Genomic DNA, 21,224 nt, shown 5'->3' with positions numbered 1-21,224 from the left:
GCCTTTTCATCCCTTACAGATCCAAAATGAGAAATATACTTTATAAATGTCCCTGTTTTCTTAAATGCGAAAATGTAATCTTTGGTGTTTAATTGGGGTGAGATTGTTTTGTGAAATATTAAGCTATGCTGAAAATCAGAATCCTGAACCATACTAAATAAATTGGGCATTACCAATCTTTAAAAAAAAAAAAAGAGGAAAGAAAGAAAGAAAAGAAAAAAAAAAGAGGTGGCAAAATCCTTAAGAGCTTACTTACAATAAAGCAATCAGTGGCTATCAGAACAAAGATAGCCATTTAAGAAGGAGGAAAAAAAGCAGCAAGGATAAAGCTTTAATTATGAAAACAAAGAGCCATATGGATTTGTCTGTTATGACAAGCGCAATTGTGAGGTCTGTGAAGAGGCTCCTCATTTCAGTCCTGGCACACGAGCTTTTCAAAATGGTTAAACAAGCTCAAAGTGTCTTTGAAGCTACATCAATGGGGCACGAGGTTTTCGAGTTTTTTTTCTGCACTGAATTAAAAGTGAACAAATGTTGCAGGCAGTTCCTCTGGGTTCCTTAATCCACAACCACCACCAGCAGCAGCCACCAAAAAACAAGAGAAAAAGCATGGGGGGGAGGGGGGAAGTGTAAGAAATAAAAGTAATCCCTGCCATCACTTAACAATCTAGAGGGTTTGCAAAGTGACATCGTGGGGGAGCTTTGAAGTTTACAATAATAGAAAGAGAAATGTCCCATGGATACCAGACGGGGGAGCTCAGAGCAAAGGGAAAGATCGTGTTTAGAGTGGGCAAGAAAGGAAACCTCTGAGCTTTGGACACAATAGCCTTTTTTCTCAGGGTCTTTTTTTTTTTTTTTTGGACTTTTGAAGAAGAGCTTCCAACAGGCTTTGAAATAAACAGTCTTCCCCTACCCTCATTTTCCTAGGTAAAGGGGAAATAAATAAAAATACAAAAGTAAGGAGTTTAAGCAATGGGCAGGTAACCTTTGTTTTAAGGAAGTATGTATGCAGGCGTGCGCGCACATACTCTCTCTCTCTCTCTCTCTCTCTCTCTCTCCCTCCCTCCCTCCCTCCCTCCCACCCCCCACCATCAGTTTTGTTTGCAACTGCTCCTACACCTTAAGGTTGGCATCTAATGAAGCTGGAGGCATAGCAACTGCATTAGCTCAAGACAATCATCATTTTAAAGAGGTGTTTGGCCTCCTCCTGATTCCTTTATGTTCACTTCTAAAGACAAAATGGAATTTTAATAGGCTCTCTCCATAATTAAAGAGCCTACCTTTGGATACTCACTGCCCTTTTCCAGACTAAGAAAACATCCACCTTACCCCACAAGGAAGCAGCCCGGGGGCCAGTGCAGTGCAGACAGGTCTGCGCCTGAGGCATCCAGCACCCTGCCTTGGCATCCAGCACCCTGCCTTCAGGAGGGGGCTGCGAACATGCCTTCCAACCAGGGTCTCGATTCCAGACGGTTCGGCCGGTGACCACAGACACCGACCAGCTACAGTGGGCGCCATCAAATAATCAAACAACGAAGCTTTTCAGTCTACAGGGAAAGCTCCAAGGTCCGCCCAAGGGAAACACTCAAGAGAAAACATCCGTCTGGGCACCTTTCAGGAGTTAACAAAGCCCCTAGACAAGTCGGACACACACGCAACAGTGAGCGTTCCTTCTCTCCGCTGTTGCTGGAGGATCCCACACAAGGCCGTGTCCAAACGCGCAAGCACATTCCCAGTGTTGGCCCTGGGCAGATCTGGGAACATTCCATTGGTGAGCGGGGGGGCCCACCACACGTCCATCCGGAGTCAATGGAGGAGGGGGGTGCGCTGCTCATGGGAGGCAGGGGAGCGGGAAGGGAGTTAGGGAGACAATACTTGCCGACTGGTAATCCAGTCTCGCACTTTCTTCAGGTGGAGGCTGCTAGAGTTGTTTGCTCTTTTTTCTTTCCTTAACCCACACCTGGAATTCTGCTGTTAATGGGATACACAGGCCTCATCATCAGAACACCCTTTGGGGTAAAAGAAAATGGGGTTTTATCTGACTGTCATTTAGAGGAGCATTAAAAAGTACTTAAATGGGGGGGAGGCTTTATAATTGACATGATAGCGGCTGCAGTAACAGTTCAAAGGGCCGACGCGCATGCTTTCACGGGAGAGCCCTGCTTCTGATCTATGGCTCCACACGGTCCCCCAGGCACCCCGAGACCCAGCTCTCCCCCGCACCATATCACTGGGGACAGCCCAAACCTCCCCAAATGGAGATTATGTCTTATTTCGAGGCATAAGTGGACACATCGGGAGCTTTATTAGTAATCAACTGTCTACAGCGACACCGGCCATCTTCGGTGCAGCGTTAGCTTCCATCAGGACAGTCCGCTGGAAAGCCCCGTCACCAAGAAAACAGAAGGTAGAAAAAGACACACCAAGATGTCCAGCTTGGATGATGAAAGCGACGGTGGTGGCACTGGCAGAAGCTGGGAGAGAGCACTGAGCACTTGGCAAAGGGGCTGACGGCTGCTCTTAACAAATCTTCACAGGAAATAACATTAAAAGATCATTTTGAAGGCTCTGAATATCCACATGATTTTTTTAAGAGTCAACTTTTCAACAAGATCATCAGTTCAACCCTGCTGAAAAAATAATGTGGGATGCAGAAAGATTGGTGTGTGTATGTGTGTGTGTGCGCGGGTACATGCACACACATGCATGAATGTTTATGTGTGTAACATGCATGTGTACAATAATTCAGGTTCCTCTAGCAACTACTGGCAAGAACACAGAACATACCTATTACATGCTTACTTAGTAAGTGTTCCATACAGTAGCTCCCCAAGTACAAAACTATGTTATTGGAAATTTCAATTGTTTATGTCTTACATCTTACAAATGAACAATGTAAGTGCTTACACACGAGCACTGGTGATGTTCTCATTTAAACAAGACTGCAAACTCAGAGTCAGAATTTGAACATAAATCTAAATAAAAGATTCCCACTCCCCCACCTCATCATCCCCTCTAATCCCCAGAATGGCCTTTATTTCTTACCTTAATGAAAAAGGATTCTTTCATATTTTCCAGCTCCCAATTCCCAACACTACATGGATGGAGTAGACCAGAAATGAAATTATGATCTTAATAGCCCTGTGGTCCTCCTAGGATATGTCCCACAGATTTGGGCAAATTGGACCTGAATTCAAGAACCTGTTAAATCTGTTACTTTAATAACCAGCACAATCAGCCAAGTGAAAAGTTAGGGGAAAAAAGGGAAGGAAACCTCAATAGCTTCAAGAAATATCTTAATATTCTATTTCCTGGAATGAGCTTTAACTAAAGTAATTGAACTATTTCCCATAAAGTCTAGTAAGATAAAGCCTTTTTGAAAAGGAAGTGAAATTCATACTCGTTGCATTGAAAGGCTCAAGATTTCTCCCCACGGTCTAAATATGTGGCACCATGAGTCGCAACTTCATTACAGGTCCAGTCTATAAACCTATCCTTCATGGCACACAACTCCACTTAACATGCAAATCCGGCTCCACGAATGGTCTCAGACACAGGGTAATCTATGCTTACTTTTGCTCTGCTACATTTAATTTATACGTATATTACCCTGGAAGAGCAGAGGAGGGAGCAAGGACTGATAAAAAAAAAAAAAAAAAAAAGGATGCCTCCATCCACCAGGGTGATGAGGAAAGAAAAGAAAACTAGTAAATAAATAGAAAATCTGCATTCACTTGTCTCACTGTCAGATAATTAGCTGTGAATTTTTTAAGGGTAGGGACTCACAGGGGAGGATACAAATTTATTGTCTTCCACAATCTAATAATCTTGGTAGCTATGAAAGTTATCTATTTATTGATGGGCAACTGTAATTTATCTTCCCTAGGTAAAATGCAGTTATTTAAATGTGCTTCTCCTTTTATGAATGCTGGCCTCAGCAGTAAACATGTAAATGACTTCACGGGAACAAAAACACTCATTAAATGTCAATAAACCCCCAAAGGAAAGCTCTGAGACTGACAGGAATGGCCAGCAATGGACCATCCCGCTTCAGCGCTAAGGAGTGAACACGTAAGAGGCCTGAGCAACACGGACAAGTCTGGAACTAGCTTCTCCTTCCAATGTGGCCCGGACGCCTAGTGTGACCTCTAGGAAGTCATCCGCGTCTCTGAGCTTCTTCTTCCTCTCATTAAAAAGGCAAGAAGTCTGATGAGATTTATTCATTCAGAAACTTGTACTGTGGGTCTCCTTTTTCCTAGCACTGATGGGGTAAATACAGCATTTGGGGAAAAAAAATGGACAGGACACTGACCCTTAGGAACCTTCCTACGTGGTGGGAAGATGGATCCTTTCAAAGAGCTTTGGTTCTACCGTGTGACGGAATACCCTTTCAAAGTTTCAGGTAATAATTCATCCCAGCAAACAACACGGTGCACAAATAAGGCAAGAAACAAAGGGCAGACTTATTTTTTAACTGTATGTCAGTTACATTTCAAATAATATACCCAAGTGGTGGGGCAAGAAATGGTGCGGCCAATGTCAAGAGCAAGTTAGCAAGGCATAGAGAGTTCAAGGGAGATTTCTTCCGGGATAAAACTCCAACCTTAGGTGGATGGGTCTCAATATCTTTATTTTAACTACCTTCATGCAAAAACATGGACATGTCTTCTGCTACAAGCATTAACCCTAACAGAAAGTACAGATACCTAGCTGCCCATCCGCCAGTAAATGACTAAGCCAAACGTCCTTACCGTTTGGCAATAAACGCGAGTAAAGCAGTGATATCCTACTAAAACACAGAGGAAGCCGGAGAGATGGTGCAGGGTTGATGCGCTGCCTTGCATGCAGCCAATCCCAGTTCAATGCCCGGCATCCACTGGTCTCCCTGATCTCCCACGCACCCCCAGGGACGATCCCCAAGCAGAGCCAAAAGGAAGCCCTGAGTACTGCTGGGTAGGGTCCAAAAATCAAAAGAAAAAAAATTAATATATGGAATAAAACCCATGGGTGGACCTTTAAAACGTTACGCCAAGTGAAAGAAGCTTATCGCGAAAGCTCATGTATTATATTCCTTCCATTGATGTGAAATGTCCAAATAGATCCCTGGAGAAGGAAAAGTACACCAGTGGCTGCTGAAGGTTTTCAGGTAGAGGGAGAGGAATTAGAGTGACTGGAAATGGTGAGGAACTGCTAATGTTCAGATTCTTTGGGGGTTATGAATCACTGTTTCACTGTCATCCCATTGCTCATCGATTTGCTTGAGCGGGCACCAATAACATCTCCATTGTGAGACTTGTTACTGTTTTTGGCATATCCAATACACCATGGGTAGCTTGCCAGGCTCTGCTGTGCGGGTGGGATACTCTCAGTAGCTTGCCAGACTCTCCGAGAAGGAACGAGGAATCGAACCCAGGTCGGCGGCATGCAAGGCAAACACCCTACTTGCTGTGAATATGCTGAGAAATTAGTAGCTGCAAATGCACAACCTTGAGTGTATATGTAAAACCCTCAAGTTATAAAGCATCAACTTTTAAGAGTTTTAAGCACTGTGGGTTACGGTACTGTTATAGGGTTATACTGTTATACGGTACTGTTAAACTGTTATAGGGTGTCAGGCAGACAACATTCCAATTCCACACCCTCTGGCAGAGTGCCCCCCTCAACCTACCCTCTCCAGGGCCACCCCGCCCCCACCCCGCAATGGCTCATTTCTGCAGACCAGTTCTCACCTCTGGTTCTGTTTCCTTTGGCCACTGGTTATTCCCTTTTGATATCTCTTTACACGCCTCATATGTGAGCGCTCATTCTGTATTCGTTCCCCCTCCTAACTTCACTCAGCATGATACTCTCTAAATCCGACTTCATCTTTTCTTATAGCCAAGTATTCCCTGGTGTACATGTACCAAATGTGAACTTTATGGTGTGTGAATTATCTCTCAACTTTCAAAATCATGAAATATTAAAAACAAAAGCCATATGAAAAATGATGGCCCTAATATGAACTGAAATGGCACTTAGCAGATCTTTGAAAATGGCATCTTCACACAGAAAGCAAAAGGCATTGTAGAGAAATAGTGCAGATATTCAGGTAATGACTTCAAATAAATGAATCTGCAGGCTTTGAGGGTCTTCGTGTTCCTGGAGCAAGCAGATACCACTGGGCTACTCTAGCACAAGACAGGGACGAATGGAGACGTTACTAGTGCCCACTCGAGCAAATCGAAGATCAACAGGATGACAAGTGATACAAGTAAATGACTTCAAAGCAAATTTTATACTTGGCATATTATTTTAGGTCCAAGGTAAGCAACATGAAGACTGATTAAGGAAAACCCAGTTTCTGTCAATCCATTCTTTAATGTTCTATTATAAGGCTTCATATTCCTAGGGCCATGTACTTACTAAAGCAAGTATCTACAAATTTCACAGTTTATTCAATATACCTCTTCAACAATGCAGCCCTTTGCTTTGTGAAAGAAAGACCCACACCCAGCTGCTCCAACCAGTGCTCAGGGAACCAAAAACTGCCAAAGACTGAAGCAGAGGCTCTGGCAAGCACGCCAGCCTTTGAGCCATCTCTTCCTCCATCCCCGCCAATGGATTTTTATTTCATATTGTTACTTACCGTCAGTTCCTAGACACAAGTTCTAATGTATTGCTTAACACTTTTCCCTGCCTCTGAAATCTTTCCAACGCCCTTAAATCTCTACCATCTCCATAGAATCAGCTCTTGATTTAGCAGATTAGGACATTAGGATACACATGTTTGCCTAGCAATTATTTCCAAGGGAGCTTTTAATCCATCAAAAAAGGAGAGATGATAAAGAATGAAGAAGTGATGGTATTTATTGTGACCAATTTTATGGACAACTCTTTAACCCCTAGGATAACTCAGTTCAAAACAAAAAATAAATAAAAATAAACAATAAGCACCAATCAGTAGCACACTGGTGAGGAATGTAGAATGATTTAAAAAATGCAAAAGGAGCCTGGAGAATATATTAAAGAAGTCTTTCAACCACAACGATTCAATGTTCCCCACTTAGTAAACACTACATGGCCCATTTTTTTAAAACATGGACTGTGTGCATCCCCAGACAAACCTAGAGCACCTCAAGAAATTTCCCGAAGCACTGCAAGAGAACCTGCATGGAAATACAGTGAGATGTCAGCACTGAGTATCACCACTACTCTAGGCCACGCCTGCCAGCTTAGGACACATTTCAGTGGTAGTTGCAATAACAACACAACACTTAGATATTGACAAAGAAATGTGCCTGGAATGAAAGAGGTGTTAGTCAATCTCTAATGGGAAATCGAGGAAGGAAAGAACTTCTGGGAGCTCGGTAAGGTTGGCCCCAGCAGGAACCTGACCTGGAGGAGGGAAATTCACATGTGACTCCCCAAGACAACGGAGACTGATCTCCCGACACATCGGGGGGAGGAGGGGGGCGGGGGGGGGACAAAATTGGAAAATCTTAAATCAGGACATTCTCTATGCTGAGGTTTAATAATCCGTCGACAGACAAATCACTGTCAAGTGAGATCCAGCCATCCCGAGAGCTGCATTTTAAGCTTCCATTAGGCTGGAGCACTTTTACCGTGATCCTATCAGTCAGAAGTTGAGAAGTTAAATACCCTATTTCTCAAACTCCTGAAAGCATCACAGACGAAAGCAAATAATTTGCAAACACATGGTAGTTATGTCTCTCATCCTCTTCTGTAATAAGGGAAATTGATTCTCTCCTCAAAATTCTACCAGTGGGTTCGTTTTCCCTTTTGTTAATCGGGAGAATTAAAAGACAGTATAATTTCTCTGTCTGGGAATCTCGATCTAAAAAGAACAGCGAATAGTGGGCATCCAACCTTTTGACGGGGTGGGGGAGGGGAGACACACCACCCCCATCTTACAGAAACAGCATAGAAAGATTTGCAAGTGACCTTCCGAACTCTAGACTCCGAGCAGGGCAACTGATAAAAAAGGACTAACAGAGTTCCAAAAAGCAAGAGGTTCATTCTCGGAGTTCGGTGGTTCGAACTTTCTGTGTCACCTCCATGGACCCCTGAACCCAAAGAAACATATAAGCTCCAGATGGCAAAATGAGGCCAGAGAGCAACTGATGCAAACCAAACCCAACAAACAAAATGCTATTTTCTTTTATCATTAGATGTCAGGAGTCTAATCCTACCCAAAAATTTAAACAAAAGTCCATTTCCATTCTACTTCCTGTTTTACATACAGTCTGTGATTACGCCTGGTGATTGGCAAGTCATAAGACATGAAAATGTCAGGGTTGCTGCTGAAAATGCACAAAGTGAACAAAACGCCTGCAAACCGATGTATCCAGAGCAAACAAATGAAACAAAAACTTAGTGGAAACGAGTATTCAGATGATAAGCCCAATCTGGAAGGCTAGACATAGAAGCAATTACTTCCCAACCAAAATGTTCCCTAGGATCAGAGAGATAACAGGACTGGGAGGGCACTTGCCTTACATGCAGTCAACCTAGGTTCAATCCCCAGCATCACATACTTTCCCCTGAGCACCACCAAGTGTGCTCCAAAATCCAACATACAGACAAGAATGTTCTCAAGCTTCTGTGGCCTCTGACGCATTGCCCGAGTAGTACCCACAATCATAGAGTCGAGAAAGAGAGAGAGAGAGAGAGAGAGAGAGAGAGAGAGAGAGAGAGAGAGAGCGCAAAACTCATCAGATATAGGCACACTCTGGTGCATCCGACGTCGTTACAGGATACAAAGGTTTCTTAGGAGCATCAAAAAGCCTGATCACTCATCAGTGGGAAAAGCTGAGACTATCTGCCATGGATCACAGGGTCAATAGAAACTACTCAATTCCCCGTGTTGCCTTGAGAGAAGCAAAGTCTGAAGTGCACTGAGCACTGACATCAAAAGATATACATGAAGAAGATTAACAGAAAAGTCAATCCGGACTGCAGCACATGTACGCTGATCACTCCATTCAATAACAAGGACCTCTGCTTTACACAGTGATGAAGAGGCTGGCCATTTGTTTCAGGCAGATAAAACACCTCCATAAAATTAATGGCTCTATCTTCACCATATACACAAACATACTCGTCAGAATTTCCCCTTGGGAAGGCAACGACAGCAAAACAAAGAAATGGTTTTCACAACTGCAATACATATGGTATTTCTGCGAGAAAGGCAAAAAGAACCAAATATTTATCACTTTCCACAGGAAAATTAGCAGAAAATTGGGCCATGTAAATACTTACCATAAACATCCAAACAGATACTATTATTATCCCACACGTCATGAGCAACAGTTACTTGCATGCAATTAATTTGCTTATTTCGGGGGCCTCAGACAATGTAATATGCTTATCAGCTTGGTTTCTAAACAATGAGTGTTTAACTCTTCCTTTTATATTTATAAGAAAATATTTATCTTGCTCTTTCCTTGACAGATTCAGAGCCATCTGCAGGCATAACACACTGCGCCGCTTCCGTGGCGATCCCAGCCGTGGACCCCCCACTGGGCCTGGTGCCACCAACTTGAAAGTGAAGGTGGCACAAGCCATGGCTGAACTCAACGACACCTTGACGAACCAGATGGTCAGGGCGACAGGTGACTGGGGCTAGACCTGTGCCCAAAGTACCGTCACCAAGAGAGGGAAACAGTTCGGAGAAGAGGGATGATGACTGAGCCACAACCTCAACTTCTCTCCCCGTCACCCCTGCGCCTTTCCCAGCTGCTCGGGCTGCCCATCCTGAAAGCTCCTCCCCCTGCAGACCCATCACTGCGGTCCACGGAGCACACCCCCTTCTGTCCAGGGCATCCCGATATGGGCTTTCCCCTCTCCGGGAGTGCTCGTCCCCACAGAGGGAGTTGGCTGTTAGGAGAACCACGGCTTCAGGGCATGCACACTGGACAACTGGTGTTCCAGAAGCTTCGTCCCAAGGGATTCTCGAGTCATCCTTTGTGGAGTCAGGGGTTAAAGATGATCAATAGTCCCCCTGTTTGCCTCTTTTTCTCCTCGTCTTTCCTTATGTTTAGGGTTATCTTCCAACAGATATTTGGAAACAAGAGTCAAACGGATTCCAATCTAAATGGATTATTTAACTGACCTTATCTATCATGCTAAACCTCACGTCAAATATGCAGTATCGTAAGAGCGTAAAAAATGAGTTTACTTACAAATATTTCTGAATTAATAATAGTGATAGAGTGCAGGGTTAGGTGGATAAATAATAAATATCCACCGGTTGATTCAGTAATTACCCAGTGCCTGCTATGTCTAAGGACAGTGCCAAGAACAAGGTACACAGAGACAATAAGGTCATGAATCATATGTCTCTCTCTCTCTCTCTCTCTCTCTCTTTCTCTCCCCTCTCTCTATATCTATCTCTCTATCTCTTTCTCTATTATGATGGGGAATCAACGGGATTGGTTTTGTGCACTAGTTATTGGTGCTTGATGGCTAATTTTGGCTTTGTGCTCAGGAGTAACTCCTGGGGATGCCCAAGGGACCATATGTGGTACCAAGGATTTGAACCTGGGCAGCATGGTTATATGTAAGACTTGGTTCTCTTTCTTAATGGGCTTAAAGCCCAGCTGGGAAGAAACTGACAAAGATGCACGGATGCTCAAGTACATGTGTATGCATCCGCCCTGTGCAAGCCACGATTACCTTGAAGAAGGTAAGATGAAGGGCTATGAAGAGAAATTCTCAGTGGCTTGGCTAAGGGAAGAGAAGTTGGTGAGACGGAGTTTCTAAATCAGTATTCCTTTTACTTGCACTTTTACGCCTCTGTTTTATAATGTCTCTAGAACAACTCTAGAATCAAACTGAAAGAATTCTCACTTGAAAATTATCTAGCTCATCATCTTAATACTCCATTAATTCTATTACTTTCCCTAAATGATACTTTGAAAATAAGACTAATTATTTTCTTAAATCTCTCTTTAAACCATTAGCATGTCCCACAATTTCTTTATAAGGTAAAATTTCACATAATTCTATAAAATTACTTCAAGGTCCAAAGAAATCTTAAGGGGATTAAGGCACTTACTCGCCTTGCCTCTTGCCAACCCGGGTTCAAATTCCACAGATGGTTTGTCAAACACTACCAGAGGTCACTTCTGAGGCATAAAACCAGGTGTAGCCCTCAAGCACTGCCAGGTGAGGCCCCCAAATATTTTTTTTAATTAAAATTAAAAATAAAATGTTACACTCACAGACATTTTTTTTCTATATTAAAAAAGAAGGAAATTCCTAGTCTAAAATTGCTTGTAAATTGCAGGGGTTTCTCCATCAACATCCATTTCAAATGAATGCTGACTGTCACTCTGAACTGGGTCAAACTGAAGAGCTACATGAGGCATAAAATATGCAACCTACATAACCTGTGTGCTAAGAAGACATGGTTCTAAAACCAGCCCCATGCAATTTGACTATAATTCCTCGTGTTCCATCTAATTAAAGCACCCATTTTCCAACGCAGCATAAGGCATATAAACACCCATTTCATTGTACGAGGCAAGCTACGGGAAACACAGAACTCTTATATGAAGTGCTCTTTATAGTATATAATAAGTAGTTCTTTATGCGGGACCTTTTATATACAATGCAGACCAAAAGGAACACAAAACTTCCCAGATCCAGATCAACTTTAGAAAATGGAAATGCTCGGATCTCCCTCAGCTAAGCGTGACTCCGCCCTCTTAGGAGGATAAATAAACTTGAAGGAGGAGGTTATTCTCAAACATGTGTCTGCTCTGAACATCATTTGGCTTGGGTTTGCCACTATCATTGTAACAACTATCACCTACTTTAGTAATGAACGGGAAACGTGGTCACATTGTGTGACCTGCCTGCATTGCTCAGAGCAAAAACGACAGGTCCCACACCACCAGTTATGGGCAAAAACACGGTGCTGTCTGTCACTGTCATTGTCCTCCCATTGCTCATCGATTTGCTCGAGCGGGCACCAGTAACGTCTCATTGTGAGACTGGTTGCTACTGTTTTTGGCAGATTGAATACGCCAAGGGTAGCTTGCCAGGCTCTGCCATGCGGGCTCCATACTCTCGGTAGCTTGCTGGGCTCTCCAAGAGGGGCGAAGGAATCAAACCCGGGCTGACCATGTGCAAGGTGAATGCTCTATCCAGTGTGCTATTGCTCCAAGTTCATTTTTTGTACGAAAGACTGTCGATGATCATATTTCTTCATCTTGCCTCTTGAGCACTCCGAAAAAACTAAAATTTTCAGTAACTATTTAATGAATGAAGAAACCAAATTGGCTGTAAAAAGAAATCAGCTAAAAATCAGGGGGTTATTAAATGGACTGAGAACTAAGCGCTCAAAGGCAAATGCAGCTAGGACCAGGAAGAGCCAGGAGGAAACGGGAAGAAGCCGGACGCCAGAGGAGAGCGCTCCCAAGCTAGGAGATCAGAAGGAGCAGGGACATGGGCTGGTAATGAAGAGGCTGGAAGTAAGCTCTCCCGGCCTTGACTGCAGCGTGGGGCAAAGCCCATTTCAGGGGTGGGGGTGGGGTGAGAAAGGTGCTGATTCCTCCTGCACGTAAGGCAGCCACAGGAAGCAAACCGAGTACATCTGGATTGGTGCACAGGTGAGACCTACTTTGAACAGACCGCCTACTCACACAGTCATACATACATACATGCATGCATACATGCATGCATACATACATGCGTACATGCATACATACATACATACATATATACATACTCGGAGCACACACACACATAGATTTCCCTTTGGGCTGACTTTTCCAGCTGCCAGGTCAACTACACTCACCTTAAGACACAAAGCGAATACTCCTGGCCGGCAGGCGAGGGCATCAATGCCTGAGGATGGCTATGGCTGGACCCTGGCTGGCGACCTTCCTAGTCTTACTTCCTCCAGATTTGGGCCTCGCCTCTGAATTCCCTTCTCATCCAAACATTAGAGAATGTGTAATTATCTCCACTGCGGATTCCCGTGTGGCATGTGTTTAACCCATTCCAGGGTGAAGACCACTTTGGTGGAAGTGGAGCATTTGTGTTGATGGAAATAGGTCCTTAATCTGCTTGGTACCATGAATCTTTCCTCTTCCTTGGTTTTACCCCTGTCCCACTGATCAGATGTCAACAAGTCTGCCCCTGCACTGGCAATCCACTCCCCCACAAACTCTCACTCATCATGCTGAAACCACTCCTTTAGGGTTTTGTATTTGGTGGGGTTTTTTGGCTTTTGGGGGTCACACCCTGCAATACTTGCAATACTCCTGGCTCTGCACTCAGGAATCACTCCTGGTGGTACTCAGGGGACCATAGAGAATGCTGGGGCTCGAACCCGGGTAGGTCACAGACAAGATAAACACCCTGCCCTCTGTACTATTGCTCCAGCCCCCGAAACCACCCCTTGAAATCACTTCTCCAATACTGTCTCCTTCTGCCCACACACCTACTGATTGAAATGGTGCTTTGCGTTGAAAACCTCCTGTTTTCTGCTGCAAAACATGCTTTGAATTCACTCATGCCAGGAAGATCCCACTGAACCTCTTGCTCCTAAACATGGTCCAGGATGACCTTTAACACAAGGCTGGAAATATTCCACATTCTTCCATCTCCCTTTCAGCATCCACCGTTTCCGTTTTTAATTGAAATTCTGGTGCTTGTCAGGCATCAGAGCTTTAGCACATCCTAAAAACTGCCAAAGGGCCAACAGCAAAATAGCTGACCCACCAATTACAGTGGTCACCCAGACCCAGATTATATTCATCAACATTCTGTTTGTCAAGACAGCTTCTGACAACAGAGTTCTGACAGGAACCCTCAAAGGTAGTTAAGAGCAAAGAGTATCTTTAATAATTTAAGAAATAGGAGGGAAAGGGAAATGGCAGGACCCCAGATGTGAAGGGTGCTTACAGAACCTCCAGAGGCGCCTGAATGGTTAGAAATAGTTTTGCCAGGATGTTATCTTGTGGTTCTTAAAAGATCTGGGACCCACCTAAAGAAAATCAATGTACAATGTACTAATCCACCTCTGCTTGCCAGCACTTTTCCAAACTATGTCTGTGACGGACATTCTACTATACATTAGTGGTTTCTAAGACACTGTTTTCCCTGAATATTAACTTTAAGGTAGTAGTATCTGAGCAGGACAATGAAAAAAGAGGAGTCTGACTATGCTCCAGGAATGAACACACAATCACGGCAAGAAAAAAAAAAATGGCCAAACTTAAGAGCCAACCTATAACTTTTTTCATTCCTTTCATGGTCAAAGGAAACGAGAGGGGCTTCAGGGCTCTCCATTCGGCGGCGTGAGTGCAGAGCTCGGGAGAGCGGCAGTTGGCGTCATGGCAGGACAAGCATTTAGAAAATTTCTTGCGCTCTTTGACCAGGTATTAGTTGAGAGAAGTGCAGCTGAAACTGTAGCCAAAGGAGGCATTATGCTTCCTAAGAAATCTCAAGGAAAGGTGTTGCAAGCCACGGTGGTTGCTGTTGGATCGGGCTCAAAAGGGAAGGGCGGAGAGATTCGGCCAGTTACTGCAAAAGTTGGAGACCGAGTACTTCTACCAGAATGCGGAGGCAGCAAAGCGGTTCTAGGTGACAAGGATTATTTCTTGCTTAGAGACAGTGACACTCTTGGAAAGTATGGAGATTGAAATACCACTACTGAACTGGCATCCCATGAGGCTGCCCATTCCACTGAAGTTCTGAAATCTTTCATCCAGTAAATAATGTCCATGTCTCTTTTATAATAAACTAGTGATATCCAAACTAATGAAAAAAAAAAAGGAAACGAGAAACCACAGTAACAAACAATGAATTTCTGAGCACTGATATACCACATTCAAAACAAAATAAAAGAAAAACCTGTTGCATTTAGGATCCACAAGATCACATAGAGCCAGCACATATTAAGCACTTAGCCAAGAAACAGATAAATATCTGAATTCTAATTAGCTGCCTCTTGTCCTGGGCTTTATAATAGGTTTGATAACATTCTCTTTCTGAAAAGATTAAGTCTGAAACACCAATTTATTATGTTCTTTCTGCTAATAAGTGTATTAAAAGCAGAGAAGTCTGTTTTGATCTACTTTTTTTTTTTTTTAGCAAAAACTAAATATTACTTTTTTGATTCAAGAGGGTGAGAGGAGAGGCTGAGTGATAGTACAGCAGGTAGGGCGTTTGCCTTGCATGAAACTGACCCAGATTGATTCCCAGCATACCATACGGTCCCCCAACCACCGCCAGGAGTGGTTCCTGAGTGCATGAGCCAGGAGTAACCCCTGTGCATCGCCGGATGTGACCAAAAAAGCAAAAAAAATAAAAAAGAGGGTGAGTGGAGTTGATATTAGTACTATGACCTGCACTCAAACTCTAAAATTCATCTATTTTTTTTTAATTTATTTATCGCAGCACAGTTTACAATAGCCAGAATCTGGAAAAAAACCAAATGCCCAAGAACAGATGACTGGCTAAAAAAACTTTGGTACATCTACACAATGGAATACTATGCAATGATTAGAAAGCATGAAGTCATGAAATTTGCATATAAGTGGGTCAACATAAAATTCATCTATTGACTAATGCCCATCAAAAGGACACAAAATCTGAAAATGTATTTTGATATTAATAACAAATGTATCTGATATGTACAAACCACAAATAAATTTCAAACTCCTTGGTTTTTATTTCAGAGATGCTAATTTTAGACGACAGTGAAAAATATTCAGAGCCACAGTCAGTGATGAGATGAATCCGTGAGGATCCCTACACATAAGAAAAGTAGCAGATAACACCACATTGTTAGTGTCCGGAGAGGAGAGGGAGGAAAAGGTTGTAACAGTGGGATATCCACCCCACTGTTTTAGATTTTATTTTTTTAGGGGAAGTCCTACCCAGTGGTCCTCAAGGCTTACAACTGGCCCAGCACTCAGGGTTCACCGCTAGCTGTGTCTGGGGGACTCTGTGAAGTGTGGCAGTTGAACCCTAGTCCAAAGGGGGTTAAGTGCCTTACCACTGTACAATCATTCACTTTGACCCCTGTATTAGATCTTGAACTCCGTCCTGGTTTTAACTACCATCCGATGTTTCTTGAACTTATTTTAGACTATCTTTTTCTATTCTTAACAACCTAGATTTTTTTCTGACCACAACAACCTTTTTGATCATTAAACCATTAAAGTGTTAAAAAAATGTTTTTTAATGAAAGTGGAAATTCCATATAATTCTATGATAACACTCCTAGACATTTACCCAAAGAATATGAACACGTTTTAATTCAAAAGGTTATCTGCACGCCTGTACTCTATTCACAAAAATGAAAACAAGGAATGCACCTAAATGATCAATGATAGATGACTGGATGAAGAAGCTGTGATCTCTGTATATGTAATAGGATCAAATTATCACTTAAGTAAGACAAAATCAAGCCTTTTGTGACAAAACGGACAGAACCTGAGTTTGATTATGCTAAGTGAAATAAGAAGCGAAAGATAATTATGAGATGGTTTCATTCAGATATATGGAATATAAATCTCTATCGCAAATAAGTGGACCTCAAAGAATAACAAAAGTAAATCCTCAGTTGAGTAAAAGCCGTGGTGGTCACCAAAGAGAGGGAAAGAGACAGATGATGGGAATGGTTCTGGACCTTTGGTGGCAGGACAGGGAGAATAATACATAAGTGAAAGTGGGATGCTAAACCACTCCAGTTTCCTAATACTGTAAACCAATGACAAAGAAAAAGAAAAAAATTAAAACTTCCTTATAGAAAATAATCATCACAAAAGATTTTCACTTAACAAGCACTCTGACTTTCTATCTCCACACACCAGCCTCTCTTTGAGCCTGTCCCTGCGCCATCTCCCTCTCTCTCTCCAAACAAGGCACTCGATTTGGAGATCCTTCACGGCTGATCCACTCTCTTACACAGCAACAGGGTCTTACTTGGACTCTTAGGTTGAGTCTGCCCTCTGATAAAGCAGAATCAAAAGAATGACTTCACGATACGGGAACTGTTCAAACATTTCCAAGGAAATCATCGCATCGCCACTAAATATTTGGTGGGGAGTCCTGTGAGTTCTGTCCCTTGTAATACACAATTGTGCAAGCCTTTGTTCAATGCCATCTTCCAAGGTGTCAGAATCACATACTCACACAGACCGCACCATTCATAACGCTGAAATTCAAGTGAGATTTCCATGTTGCTAGACAATGCAGTTAGCCACCTGCCAGTTCTTTCTTTGTTCCCACAGATTCCAAATTCCCTTCGGTCTCTTTCCTGCTTCGTCTGCTACCTTGATCAGCACAGGACCTCATTTGCATGCTGACCATTGCTTCAGCCCTCCTCTACCATCATTTGCATTCCTCCCTCTTTAAAAACTTAATTCTGCCAACCTTTCTGAGTGCTGTGGAACTATTTTCCTCAATTCTATCTTTTCTCACATATCTGAAATGGGAGGGGGTAAGGGTGCACTCACAGCAATCACATGTAAGGTATGTTTCATATACTCTGTTACACACTATTCCTTTTTTTTTTTCCCCTTTGGTAAGTGTTTTGGTTTTCTGACTGTTTTTAAGCCATGCCCAGCTATATGCAGGGCTTACTGCCAGCTCTTTGCTCAGGGATCACTCCTGGTGGTGCTCAAGGAAACATATGGGGTGGCTGAGACTGAACCCAAATAGGATATATGCAAAACAAGACATTTATCCACTCTTCCATCTCTCTGGCCCCGTTTGTTACCCACTATTTCAAGTTAGTTCACCCTTTATCAGTCCATCTTAATGGTTTCCCATAAGGTTTCCCCATGCTGAATAGTCTTTCCCTTTAAAATTAAAATACACTGTTTATGCTCTACTCTATGTAAAGTACTGTGGTTGGCAGTTATACAATGATGAATAAATAACCCATCATTCCTTCCTTCAAGGGAGCTACAGAGTTGAAAATGAAATGACCATCTATGCAAATAATATTGGTGATGCGGGAGGAAGGAGAGTTGATATAAAATAGAGAAGCAGCCAATCTCAGATTCTAAGTCGGAGTGTGTTGCCATGGTCTGACTTATTAAATCCAACCTGTTCACCCGAATGACAGTTAAGTGTTGTGTGAGTTCATGTGCAAGAGGAAATAGAAGTTGTTAGCTGTGTCTTTCCTATGACGCGACTGCCCCATTTCTGTCCTTCAATTCACAGTCAAACTTTTTTATGTGTTTTACGGTGCTCTCTCATATACCATATATTGCTTATCTCCTACAACTGGACTTGAACTTGGTTTCCTTCGATTCTAAAACCAAAGTCATCCCTGAGGACATCAGAGGCTGTTATCAAGTCACATGAGACTTCAAATTTTTTTAAGTAACTAAAACTCACTTTCTTTCCCTCTTCGCACCTTTTGTCATTGCTGGCAACTCTTACTTTGTATCTGTTCTATTGTCACTGTCACTGTCATCCCATTGATCATAAATTTGCTTGAGAGGGCCTAGTAATGTCTCCATTCATCCTAGGCCCGAGATTTTAGCAGTCTCTTTACTTGTCCTTCCCAACCGTGCCACATTGAAGGCTCCTCAGGGTCAGAGGAATGAGACCCATCATTGTTACTGTATTTGTCATATGAATATGCCACGGGGAGTTTGCCAGGCTCTCCCGTGCAGACAGGAAACTCTCGGTAGCTTGCCAGGTTCTCCGAGAGGAAGAATTAGGCTAAAAGAGGTAGAGGCCGCAAGCTTCCAGGAGCTTGGCCATTGATGAGATTACGGGGGCGGGGAGGGGGGAAGAGACTCTGTTTTATTAGATGACAATTATCTAGATATTTAGATCATATTTCTCTATCCCCCTATTTCTCTTCTCTCACCAAAATGTAATCTCACTGAGAAGTGGATTCCTCAAAGACCATGGTTTTCAGTAGGAAACACACCATTTGAGGGGTTGGGGACAGGGCAGGGAGGGGAGAATGTCTATGGTGGAGGGAAGCATTCAACCGGGAGGAGGAGGTGGTGGAAACATGTTATGTATGAAACCCTATCACTAACAGCACTGTAAATCACACTGCAAAAACATATTTAAAAACAAAGCCAAAAATCTTCTCTCATAGAAGCAGACTGGTGGGTGGGAAGCAAATTCAGGGTTAGGGGGTGTTGGTGGAGAGAAGTGGACACTGTTGAAGGGACTGGTGTTGAAATACTGTATGCCTGAAACCACATCATGAATAACTTTGTAATATCACAGTGACTAATTAAAAAAAAAACCTTTTCTAAATTTTTTTTCCTTTTTAAATTATTCCTCAGAGAAATACTTCACTAACCAGCTGATGTATCATTCTGAGGTATATATCTATAGTAATATAGCACTGCACTGTCATCCCACTGTTCATTAATTTGCTCAAGCGGGCACCAGTAACATCCCCATTGTGAGACTTGTTACTGTTTTGGGCATATTGAATACGCCATGGGAAGCTTGCCAGACTCTGCCATGCGGGTGGGATACTCTCGATAGCTTGCCGGGCTCTCAGAGAGAGATGGAGGAATTGAACCGGGTCGGCCGCGTGCAAGGCAAACACCCTACAATACTTTGCTATTGCTCCAGCCCTATTAGCTATATATTATCAGCTATAGTAATATACTATTAACTATAGTAATATATAGCTAATAAATAGATAAAATTGGGTTATGGGTAGAAAAGTTGGGGGGACCATAGCCAGTGGTGCTGAGGGATCACTTCTTGTGGTACCTGGAGGTCATATACAGTAGCAAGGATAGAATCAGGGTGAAATGTTTTTAACCCCTGTAGAAACACCTGTGCTTTTAGCCCCTATGTTTTAAACACTCATGGATACTGAGTTTTACAGGTATGCACACACATGCACACGCACACACACACACAGAGAAAACAACAGAACTGCTATACATCTGCCATGCAACGTAAGGAATGCCAATGTACTGCCTTGTGTTACATCCCTCCTCTATGCTTCAGAATACAATGATACAAATAGATCCAAAAATCCATTTTCCCATTTCTCGCTAATGTTCTGTATGCTTTAAAAATGCATGTAGTCAATCTACATATGGGGAAAAAATTTTTAAAGAGATGTTTAATACCATTAGCCAACAGTGAAATATAAATAAAAACCACAGTCAGGGGCTGCCTCACACCCACCAGTATCTACAGAGAGGGACAGCAGATTAGGGGTGCCTAGGGCGGGAAAGGATGCAAGACTCGAGGGAAGGGAACTAACAGTTTCTATGGGTGGAAACGAAAAGTTCTGAGAGTGTTGATGCCAATGTAATCACGGGCAGGCTCTTATCTCCAGACACTGGAAATTGGAGGCAAAAGACAATATAAAAATGGTCGAACATAAGCAGAGAGAGAGACAGAGACAGAGACAGAGATGGGGCGGGGGTGACACTCAGAGGAAAGAGTGCGAGCCCATGGCATTGGAAGGATGTCCCAAAGCAGGAAAAATCCTATGAGAAGTAGTTATTTCTCAATTTTAGGCCTTTGAAAACCAGGAAGGTGATGGGGCAGACTTAGTTTTGTTCTAAGCCCAGGGCCTGCACGATGTTAAAACAGAGACAGGCAGGATATTTAAAGATGACTATCACTCTAGCCACTGTTCTGGTCTTTCCATTCATTTTTATTCTCAGGGCAAAAATTATTTTAAAAAAATTTATTTTCTGAATTTTACCCTCTTTTTCCCTGCCCATGGTTATTCCCTTTATCCGAAGCACAACTGTGAAAGCACCAAAAAAAAAAAATTAAATTGGACAGTTTAAATAGATGACTTGCATAAGAATTATATCTCAATAAGGCGAGCTTGTGCAGACATCCAGGCAGAGAAAGGGAGAGTGGTTGTGTGAGGTGGGACAGAACAAGATATACCCATATATATGTGTGATAAGAATTAAAAGCAGCTGTAATCATATTAACACACATACATTCTATGCACCCACAATTCAAGCCTTTGGTAGTATGTATCTGAAATTTATCCGTATGGATATATGCACCACTAGTTTAACAGCTCCAGTGGAAGGGGCCAAGAAGGGGGTAGTTGCACTGCATTTATCAATTCCCCTATATTTTCTTCCTGCACATTTCCATGTTTTGTATGCAAGACAACTGGTCGAGACAAACCCCTAAGAGCCGAAGAGCTTTAGAATAATATGCAGTCTTCAACTGCACCAGATACTTGCATATTCCTGCATCAACTACTCAGCCATCTATTCTCCTAAGCC

At 42.7% G+C, this 21,224-nt stretch overlaps 2 protein-coding genes across 3 annotated transcripts in view; one reads left to right on the top strand and one right to left on the bottom strand.

The window, feature by feature from the left end:
* EXOC4 (exocyst complex component 4) overlaps positions 1-21,224 on the bottom strand; it is an 858,640-nt gene that overhangs the window by 662,653 nt on the left and 174,763 nt on the right. The window lies entirely within an intron of this gene.
* On the top strand, positions 14,346-14,654 carry LOC105942987 (10 kDa heat shock protein, mitochondrial-like). Its single transcript, XM_055133922.1, has one exon. It carries the CDS (start codon positions 14,346-14,348, stop codon positions 14,652-14,654), a length of 309 nt encoding a protein of 102 aa, XP_054989897.1.

This window comes from Sorex araneus, chromosome 1, assembly GCF_027595985.1.
Source record: "Sorex araneus isolate mSorAra2 chromosome 1, mSorAra2.pri, whole genome shotgun sequence".
In the NCBI taxonomy this organism is placed as follows: domain Eukaryota; kingdom Metazoa; phylum Chordata; class Mammalia; order Eulipotyphla; family Soricidae; genus Sorex; species Sorex araneus.
Note: the sequence above shows the minus strand (reverse complement) of the source record. Positions and strands in the feature narration are given on the sequence as shown.